The sequence below is a fragment of the Aquarana catesbeiana genome, linkage group LG10, assembly GCF_042186555.1.
Source record: "Aquarana catesbeiana isolate 2022-GZ linkage group LG10, ASM4218655v1, whole genome shotgun sequence".
Lineage (NCBI taxonomy): Eukaryota > Metazoa > Chordata > Amphibia > Anura > Ranidae > Aquarana > Aquarana catesbeiana.
In genome coordinates this window covers 254,429,933-254,452,027 of record NC_133333.1, presented here as the reverse complement: position 1 = coordinate 254,452,027, position 22,095 = coordinate 254,429,933, and the positions used below count along the sequence as shown (strand labels likewise).

At 46.9% G+C, this 22,095-nt stretch overlaps 1 protein-coding gene across 1 annotated transcript in view; it reads left to right on the top strand.

The window, feature by feature from the left end:
- The window catches only part of LOC141111396 (uncharacterized), an 82,355-nt gene extending 62,333 nt beyond the window's left edge, over positions 1 to 20,022 (top strand). Inside the window, exons 14-18 of the mRNA XM_073603655.1 lie at positions 1,858 to 1,930; positions 6,353 to 6,536; positions 7,997 to 8,121; positions 9,867 to 10,144; positions 15,754 to 20,022. Of these exons, the coding sequence (XP_073459756.1) occupies positions 1,858 to 1,930; positions 6,353 to 6,456 (177 nt within the window). The 3' untranslated portion in view covers positions 6,457 to 6,536; positions 7,997 to 8,121; positions 9,867 to 10,144; positions 15,754 to 20,022. The remainder of the gene's footprint in view (positions 1 to 1,857; positions 1,931 to 6,352; positions 6,537 to 7,996; positions 8,122 to 9,866; positions 10,145 to 15,753) is intronic.
- Positions 20,023 to 22,095: the final 2,073 nt, after the last annotated feature.

Genomic DNA, 22,095 nt, shown 5'->3' with positions numbered 1-22,095 from the left:
GGACGCATGGATTTCAATGTTTTTTTGGTTTTTTTTAGAAGCACATGATTAGAGCCTAATTGGCTTCAAAAAGGTTGGTGTTTGGGTGTAGTGCTCTGCGCCCCGAGCCCACCCACTTGTGTGACATTAGCAAATCAATATTCGCTATTGTCTTCATCCTTCTCCTACTGGCCAATTAGGAAGCGGGTCTTAAAAGGGTTGTAAACCCTCAAGTTTTTTCACCTTAATGCATTAAGGTGAAGAACCTCCAGTCATACAGCAGCCCCCCCCCCCCCCCCAGCCCCACTTTTACTTACCTGAGCCCCGTAATTCCCACAACGGGAACAAGCACACCAGCTCCGGACGGTGTCTCGTGTCCTGATTGGATAGATTGATAGCAGCGCAGCCATTGGCTCCAGCTGCTGTCAATCAAATCCAATGTTTCGGGCAACCGGGGGGGGCCGAGTCCTGCTGTCTGTGTCAGTGGACGCAGGAGCAGGACTCGGGAGTGTGCCCGCACGGGTGTCCCGAAGGAGAACGCTTCTCGGACGGGGCACTCAAGAAGAGGAGGAACCACCAGCGCCGCTGAGGGACCCCAGAAGAGGAGGATCGGGGGCCACTCTTTGCAAAACCAACTGCACAGAGGAGGTAAGTATGACATGTTTGTTATTTAAAAAAAAACAAAAAACGAGATTTTAGTAACCCTTTAAAGTGAGGGCTAAGGGTTATTTTTTTTTTTAACCACTTCATTACCTGGCTATAGTAATATGACGTCTGCAGGAGGGATCTCCCATCCTGGGCGGGTGTCATATGACGTCCTGGGCTTCCCGCACGCGCGCGGCGTTGCTTGGGACTCGGTGCGCGTGCCCGGCAGCTGCAATGTCTGCCAGGCACCTGTGATTGCCCGTGAACACAGCAGGACTGTGGGATCCAGAGGAGAGGAGACCGATGGTATGTTCCCAGTACAAAGGAACACCGATTTTTTACCAGAAATATGTAGAAGAATACATATCGGCCTAAACTAAGTAAAACATTTTTTTTTTTTTAAATGGGATATTTATTATAGCAAAAAGTAAAAAATATAGTTTTTTTTTCAAAATTGTCGCTCTTCTTTTGTTTATAGCGCAAAAAATAAAAACCGCAGAGGTGATCAAATACCACCAAAAGAAAGCTCTATATGCCCGGTAATGAAGCTGTTAAATAAAAAACATGTCATACTTACGTCCACTGTGCAGCTTGTTTTGCACAGAGTGGCCCCGAAACTGGTCTTCTGGGGGTCCCCCGGCGGCTCTCGTGGCTCCTCCCCACATCAGATAACCCCCTAGGAGAAGCGCTCTCCTGGGGGGGGGGTTACCTTGCGTGCGCGCTCCCGTGTCAAGCATTTACGTCCATAGAGGCCGAATGCAGGACTCGGCCCCGCCCCCCGGCGCCCGCGTCATTGTATTTGATTGGCAGCAGCGGGAGCCAATGGCTGCGCTGCTATCAATCTATCCAATCAGGACACGAGACACTGGCCGGAGCTGGTCTGGTGTGCTCGTTCAGTCGGGCTCAGGTAAGTATGGGGGGGCGCTGCTGCATTAAAAAAAAAATTCACCTTAATGCATAGAATGCATTAAGGTGAAAAAACGGCGGGGGTTTACAACCCCTTTAAGGCTGGATTGGCTGGGAGGAGAAGTGACCACATTGGCCCAGGAGGAGAACCCGGGGAGGCCGAAGCTGCCTGCGACCTACATGGGGGAAGTGCTGGGTTGGCTGGCTGGGGGGGGCGGACGGACGAACGACAGGGGGGTTGTTTGGGCGATCTGTTTGCCGCCCTCCAATAAAAAAATGGAGCACCAGCCGCCACTGTAGTAGAGTCTGATAAACATGTATTTACAGGGCTGCAGCTCCCAAACCCAATCAACAGAACTTCAGGGCAACATATCTACCGTCAGCATCTTTATAAAAACAAGTATGTTTTTTCTTTTATTTCCACTTTTTTTTTTAACAGTAAGTATATATGATAATGTTGTTCCAATGTACGTGTTTAGTTTGGCTGGTGTTTTATATTGACTAGTTACATTGTATATGTTTGATAGATCATTGACTTGTTACATTGTATAGATTTGATAGATCATTGACTTGTTATATTGTTTAGATTTGATAGATCATTGACTTGTTACATTGTATATGTTTGATAGATCATTGATTTGTTACATTGTATATGTTTGATAGATCATTGACTTGTTACATTGTATATGTTTGATAGATCATTGACTTGTTACATTGTATAGATTTGGAAGATCATTGTCTCGTTACATTGTATAGATTTGATAGATCATTGACTTGTTACATTGTACACATTTGATAGATCATTTAATCATTTTCCATAGGCACACATTATATAGCTATATATAATATATATCAGACATGCTTTTTCTTAGTGTTTTCTATATAGTGCGTAACACATGCACCAGTACAATACAATACCACCAGTAAAAAGTGTCTACTGCGCCACAACACTGACATACATTACACATTACAATTTTTCACACTAAAACATATAAAAATACACAAGGAAAGAAAGTATTTTGCTTACCATCTAATAAAGATAAAGCACCACATCCCTTGAAAGATAATTCGAAACTTGAAGACGTATTTGGGATTTTTAAGGTGCAAACTTATAACAAAATCGTTTATAAAAAGGTAGAAATTTATTAGAACATTAAAAACAAACCCACAAAGGGTACGTATTGATATTACAGTACTAATACATGTGCTGACTAATTTCATCTCTACATGTTTCGCCTTGATAATTGGCTTCTTCGGGAGAATTTCATTGATACCAGGCACAGTGAGCACTAGAAGTAAAAAGAATTTTTAGATTTATATAAAAATACACATTTACTAAACTTTTTCAAAACACTGGGAACTTTACATCGATTTCTTAAAAATCACAAAACAACAAAAAAATTTAAAAAATGAAAGTTTAATTTATAAGTTTGCACCTTAAAAAGGTGCAAACTTATAACAAAATCGTTTATAAAAGGTAGAAATTTATTAGAACATTAAAAACAAACATACAAAGGGTAAGTATTGATATTACAGTACTAATACATGTGCTGACTGATTTCATCTTTACATGTTTCGCCTTGGTAATTGGCTTCTTCAGGAGAATTTATTGATATCAGGCACAGTGAGCATTTGAAGTAAAAAATAATTTTTAGATTATATAAAAATACACATTTACTAAACTTTTTAAAAACCCTGGAACTTTACATTGATTACTTAAAAATCACAAAAAACTAAAAAAAAGATAAAAAATGAAAGTTTAATTTATTTCCTAACGTTATTAAAGCAGAAGATGTCATATGGAGGCAATTCAACTGCCTTTCTGTCCTTGGTGACCACATATTCGATGGAGCAGAAGTCCTCCTAAGCACATGCACGATGTGATTTGTGAGTTTCTGATGAACTGGACGAAACTTGCTCCATGGGTGGCTCTGTTGGCACCTCCCACCCCGACATCCTTCAGTTGAAAAATCAAAGAAGCTAGAAATAAACTTGTTGGTCAAACAGCAGCTTCGTCCAATCAGAGGCTGCCGCTGCTGAAGTATTCTGACATCTACCGGCGCCAGCTGTCAGAATATAATCGCTGCAAAAAAAAGAGATTTGTCCGTCCGGGCTGTATGGCATGGATTGAGAATCTGTTACCTTTTCTCAGCTCTCAGGCTGAATAAAAAGAATCGAACTGTGCATGGCCAGCTTTAGGCTCGGTTCGCACTGCAGCGATCCCATTGTTGTGCATTTTCCAGTGCAACTTTCATGCAACATTAGAGATTTAAGGGACTCAAAGTTGCATTAAGCCCGGGTTCACACTGAGCTGCGGGAATGAAGCCTGTGCGAGTTCAGTGATTTCACTCCCGCATCTCAGTCCCGATTTCGGACGCAATTTCACATCTGTGCGGGTTTCTGCACAGGTGTCAATGGAAATCGCACCCCGAAATGGCAAAAAGTAGTACAGAAACAACTTTTTGAAATCGGTGCAACGCTGATTAGGACGGCGTCATTGCAGGCAATTGCTGGCGATTTGACATGTCAAATCACACCAATGTGAACCAGGGCTCAAGGAGTTGTAAAGTCAGAAGGTTTTTTAATTTTAATGCATTCTATGCATTAAGATAAAAAGCCTTCTGTGTGTAGCAGCCCCCCCTAATACTTACCTGAGCCCCATCTCTCTCCAGCAATGTCCACGAGTGTCTCTCCCTCCTGATTGGCTGAGGTACCACAGCAGCACCATTGGCTCCCGCTGCTGTCAATCAAAGTCAGTCAGCCGATCAGGAGAGAAAGGGGGCGGGGCCGGGGCGGTGCTCCGTGTGTGAATGGACACGGGGAGCTGTGACTGGGCTCGGGTGCCCCCATAGGAAGCTGCTTGCTGTGGGGGCACTCGACAGGAAGAAGGGGCCAGGAGCACCAAAGAGAAATCCGAGAAGAGGAAGATCCGGGCTGCTATGTGCAAATCCTCTGCAACAGAGCAGGTCAGTATAACATGTTTGTTTGACTTGAGCTGCATTGATTGGAACAGCTGCAATTGAAATAAATGTGTTTTGACTTGCCTTGCGACTTTATGTGCAGCTGTATTAAATCGCAGCAATGTGAACCGGGGCTGAGTGTTGGTTGTAGCCATCTCAGCTGCCTGAAAAGGATGTTTGCCAACCATTGGGCATTGAGACATTTAGGAGTTTTGTGCCTCTTGTACACTGAAACTATTGATGAGATGGACCTTTGACTGGGAGGTTATCCAAAGGCCATAAAACTTCTTTGGCCACAAAAGAAACCATTTAGAAAATGTAGGTGCAATATGCCAGGTACGGTAAGGGCAGTGGCGGCCACCCCCCCATCCATGCGTCTGGCCCTCTAATCTACATGCGGGGCGCCGGACACATGTATTTCAAGGGGGGTCTTTTGTTTTTGAAACACATGATTAGAGCCTGAGGCTCTAATTGGTCTCAAAAAAGGGTGGGCTCGGGGCGCAGAGCACTGCGCCCCCGAGCCCACCCAGTTGTGTGACATTAGCGAATTAATATTCGCTATTGTCTTCCTGCTTCTTCTCTCGGTCAATCAGGAAGCGGGAGGAGCGCGATTGGCCAAGAGGAGAAGTGATCACATTGGCTGGTAAGGAATATCTGGAAGATGTCCACTCTCATCTCTCTGCACAGCATTGCCGCCCGGAGCAATCTCTCTTCTTGGCATTGCCGCCCAGAGTGATCTCTCTTCTCGGCATTGCTGCCCGGAGCAATCTCTCTGCTCGTCATTGCCGCCCGGAGTGATCTCTCTTCTCGGCATCGCCGCCCAGAGTGATCTTTCTTCTCGGCATCACCACCTGGAGCAATCTCTCTGCTCGGCATTACTGCCCAGAGCGATCTCTCTTCTCTGCATCGCCGCCCAGAGTGATCTCTCTTCTCGGCATCACCGCCCGGAGCGATCTCTCTGCTCGGCATTACTGCCCGGAGCGATCTCTCTGCTCGGCATTACTGCCCGGAGCGATCTCTCTGCTTGGCATTACCGCCCGGAGCGATCTCTCTGCTCGGCATTGCCGCCCGGAGTGAACTCCCTGCTCGGCATTACTGCCCGGAGCGATCTCTCTGCTCGGCATTGCCGCCCGGAGCGATCTCTCTGCTCGGCATTGCCGCCCGGAGCGATCTCTCTGCTCAGCATTGCCGCCCGGAGCGATCTCTCTGCTCGGCATTGCCGCCCAGAGCGATCTCTCTGTTCTGCATCGCCACCTGACTAGGTGAGTACCACCCACCGGGGTGGTGGTCAGGTGGTCTGTTTGCCGTCCCCTCCGGGGGAAGGGGGGGTTAAGTGGTTTGTTTGCCGCCCCCCCTCCCCCTGGCTGGAGCACCAGCCGCCACTGGGTAAGGGTGCTGGCTTTACTCAACTATTAACCAGCCAATGGTCATTTCCATCACTGAAGTGGCTGAGTGCTCAGTAGTATCAGTAGCAGGCTGAGCAAAAGTTGTACTTTGCAGCAGATCATTGAGGACCTCCATCACCACTCTATGGGGTGTCTTCATTCCTCTAGCACCAGGTCAGAGTGCTAAGAGGTCAACCCACTTGGAGGGAAGTCCGGTGGCTTTGGAGTGGTCCATCCATCAGCACCATTCCACAATGGGGAACTTTCCATTCTATCGGTGTCCAGGTCATGTATGAATAAGTACATTATGACTACAAACCTCAGATTCTCAGGCAGTTGTCACCTCCTTCAAAACTCTGTCATATAAGTTCCAAAAGGGACAATTTTTTCCTTTTTTTATCTTGGTGTGCACATTATTGGTTTTCTTTCTTTTTTTACTTTTATTATGATAAACTTTGTCCATATCCCGATGTATAGACATCATAGACAGACCCTCGCAGTGCTTATCAGATATGGTGCCCACCATGATTGTCACTTGTGTGGTCCTACATGGTGCCGGCCCTAAAGAAATGTGGATGTGACAGTTGGCAATGATTTCCCTCCAGAAGGAGATGAGATTTCTGGATGCTTATTTGAGAAACCGATAAAAAGAGGCCGACAGGTAAGAGAACATCTCAACCGTTCCGTTTTCATTGTATTACATTTAGTGGTTCCTACCTACCTTCTCCTCCTATATAAAGCTATCTCTCATTGCTTTCTCTCTATCAGGAATGCAAGCCGACACTAATCACATCAAATCCCTTTTTTTTCTTTTCTACATTTCCCCCTATTTCATTGGTGTGTGCCTCCCAAAGCTCCAAGACACGCAGGGGCGGACTGACCATTGAGCCACTTGGGCACTGCCCGAGGGCCCTTCGCCACTAGGGGGCCCCATCAGGGTTGCCAGCCTCAGTAAAACCAGGGACAGTATATATAAATCTGTGGTTTTTTTTTTACATCTCTCTCTGAAATGTCCCTTACCGACATCCTTTTGATCTAAAAATCCCGAGATTATAGCTGCCCCACCTCTCCAGTACCTTCTCAGCCAATAGAAACATGTCTGTATATACTGTGTGGCCCCATAATCTCTGATTGCCCCGGGGGGGCCCCATGAGTTGTCAGTCCGCCCCTGAACACACACACCCCTTTCTCTGCAGCCTCAGCTTCCCTGCACAGTGAATGAATAGGAAGCGCTCTGTGCTGAGAGGCTTCCTGTTCATTCGCACACTGAAGCGTAGTAAACACAGTTTACTTTGCTTCAGGTATGAATGAACATAGTGAGTGAGTGTGTTTACTGTGTTCATTTAGAAAAGGAAGGTGCTGGTAAATGACATATTTACTAGTCATTTCCCCCGCTCTCTATCCTTAACATCCCCCGCAACAGCTGTGGGAGAGGAGAGGAAGGAAGCCAGCAGAATTTTGCTAAATAATAATAATAATAATAATAAATGCACCTATATTGAGCAATAAAAAAGTGCATTTATTTTTTTATTTTTTGCATTGGAGCCTGCAAAGTATTGCAATTTGTTTAGTTCCGAATTCGTTTTTAAACTAATTTTGACAAATTGGAAATTTCGGAAATTCAAAAATACAGGGGGGGGGGGGGGGGGGGTACAGGGAGCCCTCCAGGCCGGCAGAACACAATGATTACTGCAGACGGCTATATATATATAATCAAATGTAAAAAGAATCCAACTGGCTGGTTGTACCCAAGTGGATTGATGGATGCACTTGGGTACAATCAGCCTGCCCATACATGGATCAAATCTCAGCCGGTCCCTGCTGAACCAGCTGAATTTCGACCCATCTATGGATAATTGCACATTCCCCCTGGATGAATGACGTGGTTGTATTGGTGGAGCCATGAATGACCACATCGAATCTAAAAAAAAAAAAAAAAATTACAAGACTCAATGACCCTTGGGTTCTCTAAAGGAGGGGGCAGTTTGGGGGGCGGGGCCTGTGGACCCGTGTTTCATGTTACACCCTCAATACGGTGAACATGAAGCATGGTCAGAAAGACGAACTTCCCTTTTTAAACTCGTGTATTCTGGTTTTTATAACATATTTCTTTTTGCCTAGAATTAGTAATCTGTGTGATGGAGCATTTCTACACATTCCCTATAATTGGGACGACATTTTTATAATTCTGGTTTCTCCGGTGTTTGGTTCATCACTTGAGTGGAAAGGCAAAGACAAAGGATAAGGTAAAAACACTCATTCTTTCTTCTTCTTTTTTCAGTTTCTTGGATGTAGCTTTATTTAAACAAAAATTTGTTCAAAAAAATAAGTCAGTACCTGTTTAAGGCCACATTCACATTTTCAAATTGCATGGCAAAACGTCGGGTATTGCCAGCAATGGCACAGTCCGAATTGGCGCGGCGCTGACTCTGCGGCGTCACACTGATTACCAAAAGTAGTTCCTGTGCTACTTTTGGAGACTTCTGGGGGGGTAGGGGGGATTTGAATTGACCTCTGTCCAGGAACCCCGCACAGATGTCTGTCAAATCGCCCCCCCCCCCCCCCCTCCGAAGTCGGACTGCATTGCATTTGAAATCATGCGAGTTCAGCTGAGCCCACATGATTTCAAACCCGCAGCGATGTGAACCTGGGCTAAGGCTCGGATCACACAGCTGCAATGGCAAAGTGGTAAGAAGCTGAAAGATATCGCACCCAAGTTGGACCAAAGTAGTGCACATACGTGTGCTCAGCTTATTGCATTAGGGTGTGCATCCCAAAGCTCAAACACACCTGTGTGTAATAAATATACAGTATCTCACAAAAGTAAGTACACCCCTCACATTTTGTGTAAATCTTTTCTTCTATCTTTTCATGTGACAACACTGAAGAAATGACACTTGTCTACAATGTAAAGAAGTGAGTGTACAGCTTGTATAACCCTTTCACGCCTATTTCTGACATTTGGTGTTTACAAGTTAAAATCCATATTTTTTGCAAGAAAATTACATAGAACCCCCAAACATTTTATATATATATTTTTAGCAGAGACCCCTAGAGCAGGGATATGCAATTAGTGGACCTCCAGCTGTTGCAAAATTACAAGTCCCATCATGCCTCTTCCTCTGGGTGTCATGCTTGTGGCTGTCAAGAGTCTTGCTATGCCTCATGGGACTTGTAGTTCTGCAACAGCTGGAGGTCCGCTGATTGCATATCCCTGCCCTAGAGAATAAAATGGAGATTGTTGCAATATTTTATGTCACACGGTATTTGTGCAGCGGTGTTTTAAACGCAACTTTTTAGGAAAAGGGACACTTTCATGAATTTAAAAAAAATGAAACAGTAAAGTTAGCCCAATTTTTTTGTATAATGTGAAAGATGATGTTACGCTGAGTAAATAGATACCAAACATGTTGCGTGTCACATGTCGGGTGACACAACGCGTAGGAGGAGTCAGTGACAGAGACTATTGTGGCTAGTCAGCAGCTGGGTAACGAGCGGTGTGAGGACCCACCGCGCCCCAAGCGGCTCATTGTATCTCATCCAGGCTTACGTGAGTGCACTCAGTGTAGTGCTGCTGGTTTTTAACACACGGTTACTGCGCAATGATGTTTTTTCTTTTTTCTTACATATTCTGATGATACCTAAGAATACTCCTGTGGAACATCTTAATATATAGCAATATTGGAAGTATTTTTTGACCTGTGTTTGCTTATTCATATGGGATTACCATGTCACGCTTTATAATTGCACGCACTCGTGGAATGGCGACAAACTACGGTACCTAAAAATCTCCATAGGCGACGCTTTAAAATTTTGGCTGTGTGTTGAGTTATTTTGAGGGGACAGCAAATTTACACTGTTATACAAGCTGTACACTCACTACTTTACATTGTAGCAAAGTGTCATTTCTTCAGTGTTGTCACATGAAAAGATAGAAGAAAAGATTTACACAAATGTGAGGGGTGTACTTTTTTCTTTTTCTTGATTACAGGTAACAGACACGCTGACCCCAGAGCGTTAAAGGAAGGATGTGCATCTGATGTGAGCCGGACCTGAGGGACCTGGAGGACCTGGAGGACCTGGAGGACCTGGAGGACCTGGAGGACCTGGAGGACCTGGAGGACCTGAGGGACCTGGAGGACCTGGAGGACCTGGAGGACCTGGAGGACCTGGAGGACCTGGAGGACCTGGAGCGCTTGATGAAAGGATCAGTTACAACTTGCAGACATTACTGTTGACCGTCATTCAAACAGGAGGATCCGGAGGATGGTAATATGGCCGTGTTTTATCACTTTATAGATCTCTGCACATTTACATAAAACATACACTCACCGGACACTTTATTAGGTCCCCCTTGCTAGTAGCGGGTTGTACCCCCTTTTGCCTTCATTCTTGGTGGCATAGATACAACAAGGTGTTGGAAACGTTCCTCAGAGGTTTTCCTCCATAGTGACCTGATAACATCACACAGTTGCTGCAGATTTGTGGGCTGCACATCCATGATGCCGAATCTCCCGTTCCACCACATCCCAAAGGTGCTTTATTGGATGAGATGTGGTGAGTGTGGAGACCATTGGAGTACAGGGACCTCATTGTCCAGTGGTGAGATGATTGGAGCTTTGTGACATTATTTGTGCATTATTCTGCTGGAAGGAGCCATCAGAAGATGGGGACACTGTAGTCATAAAGGGATGGACATGGTCAGCAACAATACTCAGGTACCCCATCCCCCACACCATTACACCCCCACCACCAGCCTGAACCGGTGATACCCCATCCCCCACACCATTACACCCCCACCACCAGCCTGAACCAGTGATATCCCATCCCCCACACCATTACACCCCACCACCAGCCTGAACCAGTGATACCCCATCCCCCACACCATTACACCCCCACCACCAGCCTGAACCAGTGATACCCCATCCCCCACACCATTACACCCCCACCACCAGCCTGAACCAGTGATACCCCATCCCCCACACCATTACACCCCCACCACCAGCCTGAACCGGTGATATCCCATCCCCCACACCATTACACCCCCACCACCAGCCTGAACCAGTGATATCCCATCCCCCACACCATTACACTACCACCACCAGCCTGAACCGGTGATATCCCATCCCCCACACCATTACACCCCCACCACCAGCCTGAACCGGTGATATCCCATCCCCCACACCATTACACCCCCACCACCAGCCTGAACCGGTGATATCCCATCCCCCACACCATTACACCCCCACCACCAGCCTGAACCGGTGATATCCCATCCCCCACACCATTACATCCCCACCACCAGCCTGAACCGGTGATACCCCATCCCCCACACCATTACACCCCCACCACCAGCCTGAACCGGTGATACCCCATCCCCCACACCATTACACCCCCACCACCAGCCTGAACCGGTGATATCCCATCCCCCACACCATTACACCCCCACCACCAGCCTGAACCGGTGATACCCCATCCCCCACACCATTACACCCCCACAACCAGCCTGAACCGGTGATATCCCATCCCCCCACACCATTACACCTCCACCACCAGCCTGAACCGGTGATATCCCATCCCCCACACCATTACACCCCCACCACCAGCCTGAACCGGTGATATCCCATCCCCCACACCATTACACCCCTACCACCAGCCTGAACCGGTGATACCCCATCCCCCACACCATTACACCCCCACCACCAGCCTGAACCGGTGATATCCCATCCCCCACACCATTACACCCCCACCACCAGCCTGAACCGGTGATATCCCATCCCCCACACCATTACACCCCCACCACCAGCCTGAACCGGTGATATCCCATCCCCCACACCATTACACCCCCGCCACCAGCCTGAACCAGTGATACCCCATCCCCCCACACCATTACACCCCCACCACCAGCCTGAACCAGTGATATCCCATCCCCCACACCATTACACCCCCGCCACCAGCCTGAACCGGTGATATCCCATCCCCCACACCATTACACCCCCACCACCAGCCTGAACCAGTGATATCCCATCCCCCACACCATTACACTACCACCACCAGCCTGAACCGGTGATATCCCATCCCCCACACCATTACACCCCCACCACCAGCCTGAACCGGTGATATCCCATCCCCCACACCATTACACCCCCACCACCAGCCTGAACCGGTGATATCCCATCCCCCACACCATTACACCCCCACCACCAGCCTGAACCGGTGATATCCCATCCCCCACACCATTACATCCCCACCACCAGCCTGAACCGGTGATACCCCATCCCCCACACCATTACACCCCCACCACCAGCCTGAACCGGTGATACCCCATCCCCCACACCATTACACCCCCACCACCAGCCTGAACCGGTGATATCCCATCCCCCACACCATTACACCCCCACCACCAGCCTGAACCGGTGATACCCCATCCCCCACACCATTACACCCCCACAACCAGCCTGAACCGGTGATATCCCATCCCCCCACACCATTACACCTCCACCACCAGCCTGAACCGGTGATACCCCATCCCCCCACACCATTACACCCCCACCACCAGCCTGAACCGGTGATATCCCATCCCCCACACCATTACACCCCCACCACCAGCCTGAACCGGTGATATCCCATCCCCCACACCATTACACCCCTACCACCAGCCTGAACCGGTGATACCCCATCCCCCACACCATTACACCCCCATCACCAGCCTGAACCGGTGATATCCCATCCCCCACACCATTACACCCCCACCACCAGCCTGAACCGGTGATATCCCATCCCCCACACCATTACACCCCCACCACCAGCCTGAACCGGTGATATCCCATCCCCCACACCATTACACCCCCGCCACCAGCCTGAACCGGTGATACAAGGCAGGATGGATCCATGCACCAAATTCTGACCCCACCATCTGAATGTCGGAGATGAAATCCAGACACATCAGACCAGGCAACGTTTTTCCAATCTTCTATTGTCCAATGTTGGTGATCCTGTGCCAATTGTAGCCTCAGTTTCCTGTTCTTAGCTGACAGGAGTGGCACCCGGTGTGGTCTTCTGCTGCTGTAGCCCATCTGCTTCAAGGTTGGATGTGTTGTGTGTTCAGAGATGGTATTCTGCATACCTTGGATGTAACGAGGGGTTATTTGAGTTACTGTTGTCTTTCTATCATCTGGAACCAGTCTGCCCATTCTCCTCTGACCTCTACAAGGCATTTTCCTCCACACAAATACCGCTCACTGGATATTTTCTCTTTTTCCCACCATTCCCTGTAAACCCCGAGAGATGGTTGTGTGTGAAAATCCCAGAAATACTCAGACCAGCCCGTCTGCCACCAACAACCAACCATGCCACGTTCAGAGTCACCGAGATCCCCTTTCTTCCCCATTCTGATGATCGGTTTGACCTTCAGCAAGTCGTCTTTACCACGTCTAGATGCTGAAATGCATTGAGTTGCTGCCATGTGATTGGCTGATTAGCAATTTGTGTTACCAAGCAACTGAACAGGTGTACCTAATAAAGTGGCCGGTGAGTGTATTTGTGATTGCCGCACACTAGGACTTCTGTTGTCTCTTCATCACACTTGAAATAAATGAATGCACAAGGTCTTTATTCCTAAAGGATTTCAGACTCATTCACAGGGGTGCCGAGACTCGTACAGCATGAATGAGCTGTCTGTTTATCCTGCTGGAGCTGCATGTAGGCAGTCTATGTTTCTGAATGTGGATGCAGCATCTGTGCAGAAAGAATGCAACAGGTGTGCGAGGGCAGCGTGCGAGGGCAGTTTGCGAGGGCAGCGTGCGAGGGCAGCGTGCGAGGTCAGTGTGCGAGGGCAGCGTGCGAGGGCAGCGTGCGAGGGCAGCGTGCAAGGTCAGTGTGCGAGGGCAGCTTGCGAGGGCAGCGTGCGAGGGCAGCGTGCAAGGGCAGTTTGCGAGGGCAGCATGCGAGGGCAGCCTGCGAGGGTAGTGTGCGAGGGCAGCGTGCGAGGGCAGCGTGTGAGGGCAGCGTGCGAGGGCAGCGTGTGCGAGGGCAGCATGTGCGAGGGCAGCGTGCGAGGGCAGCGTGTGCGAGGGCAGCGTGCGAGGGTAGCGTGCGAGGGCAGCGTGCGAGGGCAGCGTGTGCGAGGGCAGCATGTGCGAGGGCAGCGTGTGCGAGGGCAGCATGTGCGAGGGCAGCGTGCGAGGGCAGCGTGTGCGAGGGCAGCGTGCGAGGGTAGCGTGCGGGGGCAGCGTGCAAGGGCAGCGTGCGCGAGGGCAGCGTGTGGGGGCAGCGTGTGCTAGGGCAGCGTGTGTGAGCGCAGCGTGTGCGAGGGCAGCGTGCGAGGGCAGCGTGCGGGGGCAGCTTGCGAGGGCAGCGTGTGCGAGGGCAGCGTGCGCGAGGGCAGCGTGCAAGGGCAGCGTGCGAAGGCAGCGTGCGGGGGCAGCGTGTGAGGGCAGCGTGCGGGGGCAGTGTGCGGGGGCAGCGTGCGGGGGCAGCGTGCGAGGGCAGCGTGCGGGGGCAGCGTGCGGGGGCAGCGTGCGGGGGCAGTGTGCGGGGGCAGTAGGGTAGAGTGCGTCATTCACAATGCAGACCGTGGTGTCGGGTCCAGCACCTCTCCTTGCACACTTCTCAAACTTCAATGTGCAGACGAGTCTGAACAGCATTACTTCTCCATTGACTAACACAGGCGGACTGCATGCAGCTCCACCCTGCCCTGGACACACAATTGCTCATTCCCCCTATAGGGGCCTCAGCACCCCTGTGAATGTATCCTTCATATTATGGTGATCCCCTCTTAGGACTCTTGTACCCCTGCTGGACAGCTTTGTCACCAAGTGCCCCCCTCCCCTGCTGATTGGACAAAGACAGAGCAGCTGCACATTAACAAGCTGATCCCCATGCTATAAGCCTGGTACACACTGTCAGCTTCAGTCGGGGCCGCTGTACTAACGGTCCGATGTTAGTACAGCGATCTCCCCAGCTGAGCTGTTGTGTCCTGACAGGGTTGTGGGGTGTGGGATGCCTCTCCCCACCATAACACTCTGATCAGCGCTCTCCGTCATTGACTGAGAGCACTGATCGGGAGTCTGTCGGCTGCCACCCTGCAGTCCCCTCTGGAAGCCCCTCTCCCGGTTGGGTCTGTCACATTCATGAATCTCATGTTTTTCTTATGATGTCATGTAAACACGCAGACGGTGTTTCTATGGACTTTGTTGTGATTTTTGAGAATTTTGAGCATTAACTACAACTAGATAGATATGGATGACTTGTTCTAGGCCGGGTTCACACAGGTACGATTCGGGGAAGCCCGCATCCAATTCACCAGTGGCGGCCCGTCCATACAGGGCGCAGGGGCCGCTCCCCCTAATCCATGCGCCCGGCCCCTAATCTACATGCAGGGATTCCGATGTTTTTGGTTTATTTTGAAGCACATGATTAGAGCCTGGCATTTTAATTGGCTTAAAAAAAGGGTGGGCTTGGGGCACAGAGCACTGCGCCCCGAGCCCACCCAGTTGTGTGACAATAGCGAATTCTCCTCCCGGCCAATCAGGAAGCGGGTCCTGAGTCTTAGGACTTCTGGCCAATCAGGTCTCAGGACCCACTTCCTGTTCGGCTGGGAAGAGAAGCAGCAGCCCTACCATCTGCCCAAGTAAGATGGTATGGTAAGAAGGTCGCTGACTGCCGCCTTTCTGTCAGTCACCCGTGGGGGGCTTGGCGGGTGCGGGTTGGATCACCACCTTCTTGTCCATCTCCCGTGGGGGGGGGGGGGGGGGGAATTGCCGCCTTCCCGTCTGTCTCCTGGGGGGGGGCTTTGGCGTTGGTTTGCTGCCCCCCCAAAATATGGAGCACCAGCCTCCACTGATAATAATGTTAATGTGTTACGTTGTTTCTTCTAGGTTCCTATGAAATTTCTCCCTTTTGATGACAACTATGGACTGCCGTGGAACAATTTTCACATTTCTAGAACCTGAACTCTGAGAAATGATACATTTCCTGTTGAGGATCAGATGTGACGTGCAACCTTTCATATATTACACTTGAAAAAAGGCGTAGGGTCCACCAAAACAGTTGCTTGTGTACTCTCACGTCATTACACAAGACATATATTGATACGTGGAGTGCTGCTGCAGTTTTATCTCTTTCTACAGAAGACTGTTAATTCAATTATTGTAATCACAAGGAATAATTGGTGGTTTTGTACTTAATGGTTTTCTGAATTTATTATTTCCGTTACTAAAAAAGGATTTTAAACATGTAGTCATTATTTTTTTGTGTTTAGTCAGAAAACAAAAAGAAAAATTACGTTATTATTTATCATTTAACATCTTCGAAATACGTCCCTTCCCAACCAATGACACCACAAAGCTCCTAATTCACACGTTGGTCATCTCCCGCCTCGGCTACTGGAACCCCTCCTCATTGGCTTACCTCTAAATAATCTATTCCCCCACCCTTCAGTCCATCAAGAATGCCAGGCTCATCCACCTCACCAACTGCTCGGTGTCTGCTACCCCTCCATTGGCTGCCACTCACCCAACAAATTAAATCCAAAATACTAACAATTACTTACAAAAGCCATCCACAAGTCTGCCCCCAGCTACATCACTAACCTAGTCTCAAAATCCTAACCTTCGTTCCTCCCAAGACCTTCTCCTCCCTCGTCACCCTCTCCCATAGTCGCCTCCTAGGCTTCACCCGAGCCTCTCCCATCCTTTGGAATTCCCTACCCCAATGCGTCCGACTATCTCCTACTCTATCCACTTTTTAGGCAATCCCTGAAAACGTTTCTCTTCAGAAACACTTCATGACCTGAAGAAGGGACCACCCCCCCCCCCCCCCCCAGAAATATGTAGTCTGTAGCTGCTGGCTTGTGTTTATGTCTTCTGCTCTTTTGGCTTCAGTGGGCCTCAGATCACCCACCAATCCCAGCACTGTCCACACTCGGAGGCCCCAGCACCCACCTCTTCCGCCAGTTTGTGACATCACTAGCCGGACCACGATGAACCTCCCCCCCCCCCCAGAGCCCTGCTGTATGCACTCCATCTGACAACTAAGCCTGTCCCCAGCCAGCTATCACCCCAGCATCATCTGGTCACTCATGCATCATCCACCTCCAGGTAACACGCTTGGGTCAGCCACACCTCTCACTGGATGTTCCTTGTATGTCTTGGACTGTTTAAATAAATAGACATGTTTTTATTCATTCAAAATTGGTTTTATGGCTCTGCTATGGTATAGCGCTGTTTCCCGTTTTTGTGTCCCTCTTTTTATCTCACTTGGCCCGCCCTTCAGGATTGTAACCTCTAAAGAGCAGGACCCTCTGATTCCTTCTCTATTGATTTGTTTTGTAACTGTACGGTCTGCCCTCACATTGTAAAGCGCTGAGCAAACCGTTGGCGCCATATAAATCCTGTTTTATAATAATCATTCTGCTTTAGAACCAGCAGGTGGAGCTGTAGGTTCATTTTCTAATTTTTTTAGACTTTTCATTTGCTTCTTTGATGTAAATCCTGTTGCTTTCTGAAATCAATAGCTAGCCAGAGCAGTGGGTCCTCTCTTATCGGTCTGAAGTTACAGCCAGGCAAATAGAAGCCTCAAAGCATCTTTCATCCTTAAATAAATTTTTATTGAAAACCAATGTTTGTATTCTTTCCATAAACACGGATAGCACAGAGTCACAATATATTACATAAAAAGAGAGCTGAGGTATTACTTTGATTGATTGATCATCAGATTAACCACATCCAGCCCAAGGACGTCTTTGACTTTGAGTGGGGATATCTGATAGAATTTAGATATCATCTTTACAGCCGGCGATTCTGTGCACCGTAAGAACAATCATAGCGGCAGTTCAGCCGCTTGATCATTCTTACAGGCGGGTGGAGGGGACCTCTCCAGTCTCCCCCGTGCGATCGGCGAGCCGGAGGAAAAATCCGCCGCCACCGGACGTTGATCAGAGAGATTTCCGGTGACCAGATGGTCTCCAGTCCTCTCTATGACCTTCGGAGGCCCAGGCGCAACGTGATGACATCACTTCCGGCCGGCGGAAGTAAATAAGGCCGAGAACTCGGCTGGAAAGAAAGAGACCGTTCATTTTTTTTTTTGATCTTTCCAGCCTGGAGGAGAGATGTGGGGTCTTATAGACCCCACATCTCTCCAAAAAAAGGACCTGTCATGCACCATTCCTTTTACAAGGGACGTTTACATTCCTTGTAATAGGAATAAAAGTGATCAAAAAAAAATATAATAATTTAAAGAGAAAGTGTAAAAATAAAAAAATTTAAGTAAAATAAAATAAACAATAAAAAAAAAGATATTAAAGCGCCTCTGTCCCCGTGTGCTCGCACACAGAAGTGAATGCACACGTAAGTCACACCCGCATATGTGGACAGCGGTCAAATCACACATGCGAGGTATCACCGCATACGTTAGAGCGAGAGGAATAATTCTAGCACTAGACCTCCTCTGTAATTCTAAGCTGGTAACCTGTAAAAAATGTTAAAGCGTCGCCTATGGAGATTTTTAGATACCAAAGTTTTGCGCCATTCCGCAAGTATGCGCAATTTTAAAGCGTGACATGTTGGGTATCTTTTTACTCTGCGTAACATCATTTTTCACTTTGTACAAAAAAATTGGGCTAACTTTAGTGTTTTGTTATTTTTTAATTCATGAAACTGTTTCCCCCCACCCAAAAAAAAACACGTTTAAAAAATTGTTACGCAAATACCGGGTGACATAAGAAGTTGCAATGAAGGCCATTTTATTCCCTAGGGTCTCTGTTAAAAAAAAAAAAACATTCATAATGTTTGTGGGTTCTGAGTAATTTTCTAGCAAAAAAAAAAAAATGATTTTTACATGTAGGAGAGGAGTACCAGAATAGGCTCGGTATGGAAGTGGTTAACAAATTAAAACTCCGACATCAATATATATATTGTCAAAAGAACTTTCAAGAAGTGATATCACTTCCTGCAGAACCCCAGGGAGTTGGTAGAGTAAGGGAGTGTTGTAGGATGGGAGAAAAGGGAGCAAACATTCGGATATTATAAAAAAATTGTGTGTGTGTGTGTGTGTGTGTGTGGGGGGGGGTCAACCAATTAACAGTTTGGATTGCTTCCTGAAGTCAAATATTTTATTATGAGTGATACCAGATTAAAATTTGAGAAAATATGAGTTATATGGGTAATGAGAATACACCTTGAAAGATGTTGGTGGAAATGGAACAAATGAAACCTCTTGTGTGGAATATTAGGAAGACTAGGGCTACTCTATATCTCTCTCTCCATTATTTATTTATTCATTTATCTCTTTTTTTCCCTCTTTCCTTCCTCTTTTCTCAGTATCACTTTTGATTTAATCACAAATAAAATGATTTCACTTTAATGAGGGGGAGGGGAAGGGGAAGGGGAGGAAGATATTTTATTTATATGTGTGTGTATATATATATATATATATAATTATATAATGGGGGGCTTTTTATTTTTTATTATTATTTTTATTTGTTTATTAATTTTTTACTTTTTTTACTTATTTATTTTTCCTTCACAGGCATTTAGGTGAATCGGGTTGATAGCTATAGAATACTGCCTCAGTATTTACCCCTAAATAAATAAAATAACTTCGTTTTTCACTCCCTATATTAATGGAATGTTTAAGTTTGGATAGGAAGGGTATAGGGGGGGGGGGGGGTTGGGGTTGGGGTTGGAGTGTGGTGTTTTTTTTTATTTAATTTTTTTCCTTACTAGGGTGAAGGAATTCACTAGGAAGTAGTGCAGCTGAGGAAATATATAGAGAAGGGTTATGTGAACTGGGTTGGTGGCCATTGGTAACCTTAGTATTCACTCTTAATCACAACTAAAATGATTTCACTTCTGAGGAAAGGGAAATGGAGGAAGAGAGGAAGAGAAGGGAAGGGGACATTTTTAATGAAAAATCTTGTTTAAAATTTTCTTTTTTTTTTTTTTTTTTCTCTCTGGAGAGAGAGATGAGGAACAACTCTATATTAAAGGATATTTCAAAGATTTTTGCGGTATATCTACTCTAGGAACGTTATAGGAATGTTATACGTTTTATATGTTATATGTAGTCGGGGATGTAGGGATGTTATTGTAGATGTTTTGTAATGTTATTTATTTCAATGAAAATTAATAAAAAGGATTTAAACCAAATTTTGAGAAAATAGCATTTTTTTTTTTGATCCATTGGAAACAGGTCCCTCTAAAATGTTACATTATTTTTTTATACTTAATTTTATTGATAGAAAAAAAGTTGTACAGAGACATATTGTTCAACAATGCGAGGCTGTACAGTAGAACAAGAAAACAGCACAAAATTATTGTAAATAAATTACATTTACAGTATCTCACAAAAGTAAGTACACCCCTCAGTCACATTTTTGTAAATCTTATCTTTTCATGTGACAACACTGAAGAAATGACACTTTGCTACAATGTAAAGTAGTGAGTGTACAGCTTGTATAACAGTGTAAATTTGCTGTCTCCTCAACACACAGCCATTAATGTCTAAACCCCTGGCAACAAAAGTGAGTACACCCTAAGTGAAAATGTCCAAATTGGGCCCAATCAGCCATTTTCCCTACCCGGCGTCATGTGACTCGTTAGTGTTACAAGGTCTCAGGTGTGAATGGGGAGCAGGTGTGTTAAATTTGGTGTTATCGCTCTCACTCTCTCATACTGGTCACTGGAAGTTCAACATGGCATCTCATGGCAAAGAACTCTCTGAGAATCTGAAAAAAAGAATTGTTGCTCTACATAAAGATGGCCTAGGCTATAAGAAGGTTGCCAAGACCCTGAAACTGAGCTGCAGCACGGTGGCCATACAGCGGTTTAAGAGGACAGGTTCCACTCAGAACAGGCCTCCCCATGGTTCACCAAAGAAGCTGAGGTCACGTGCTCAGTGTCATATCCAGAGGTTGTCTTTGGGAAATAGACGTATGAGTGCTGCCAGCATTGCTGCAGAGGTTGTAGGGGTGGGGGGTCAGCCTGTCAGTGCTCAGACCATACGCCGCACACTGCATCAAATTGGTTTGCATGGCTGTCATCCCAGAAGGAAGCCTCTTCTAAAGATGATGCACAAGAAAGCCCACAAACAGTTTGCTGAAGACAAGCAGACTAAGGACATGGATTACTGGAACCATGTCCTGTGGTCTGATGAGACCAAGATAAACTTATTTGGTTCAGATGGTGACAAGCGTGTGTGGCGGCAACCAGGTGAGGAGGACAAAGACAAGTGTGTCTTGTCTACAGTCAAGCATGGTGGTGGGAGTGTCATGGTCTGGGGCTGCATGAGTGCTGCCGGCACTGGGGGGCTACAGATCATTGAGGGAACCATGAATGCCAACATGTACTGTGACATACTGAAGCAGAGCATGATCCCCTCCCTTCAGAGACTGGACCGCAGGGCAGTATTCCAACATGATAACGACCCCAAACATGCCTCCAAGACCACCACTGCCTGGCTAAAGAAGCTGAGAGTAAAGTTGATGAACTGGCCAAGCATGTCTCCAGACCTAAACCCTATTGATCATCTGTGGGACATCCTCAAACGGAAGGTGGAGGAGCGCAAGGTCTCTAACATCCACCAGCTCTGTGATGTCGTCATGGAGGAGGGGAAGAGGACTCCAGTGACAACCTGTGAAGCTCTGGTGACTTCCATGTCCAAGAGGGTTAAGGCAGTGCTGGAAAATAATGGTGGACACACAAAATATTGACACTTTGGGCCCAATTTGGACATTTTCACTTAGGGGTGTACTCACTTTTGCTTCCTGCGGTTTAGTCATTAATGGCTGTGTGTTGAGTTATTTTGAGGGGACAGCAAATTTACACTGTTATACAAGCTGTACACTCACTACTTTACATTGTAGCAAAATGTAATTTCTTCAGTGTTGTCACATGAAAAGATAGAAGAAAAGATTTACAAAAATGTGAGGGGTGTACTTACTTTTGAGAGATACTGTATGTATAAAGGTTTAAATGCTTTCACAGTGTTAATTTTGGCAGCAAACTTCGATGTAGTTTTAGTCTTAGTCTTTTGACTAAAATGCCATTTTAGTTTTAGTCCCATTTTAGTCATCTGCAATTGTTTTAGTTTTAGTCGGCTAAATCTGCAGTACATTTTAGTTGACTATAATCGAATGGGTTTAGCTAAATTGTAATGCAGCTCCAGCAGGCTCTATGCTACAGTACCACATGCTCCTATACCCTAGCCCTATGTGAGTATTT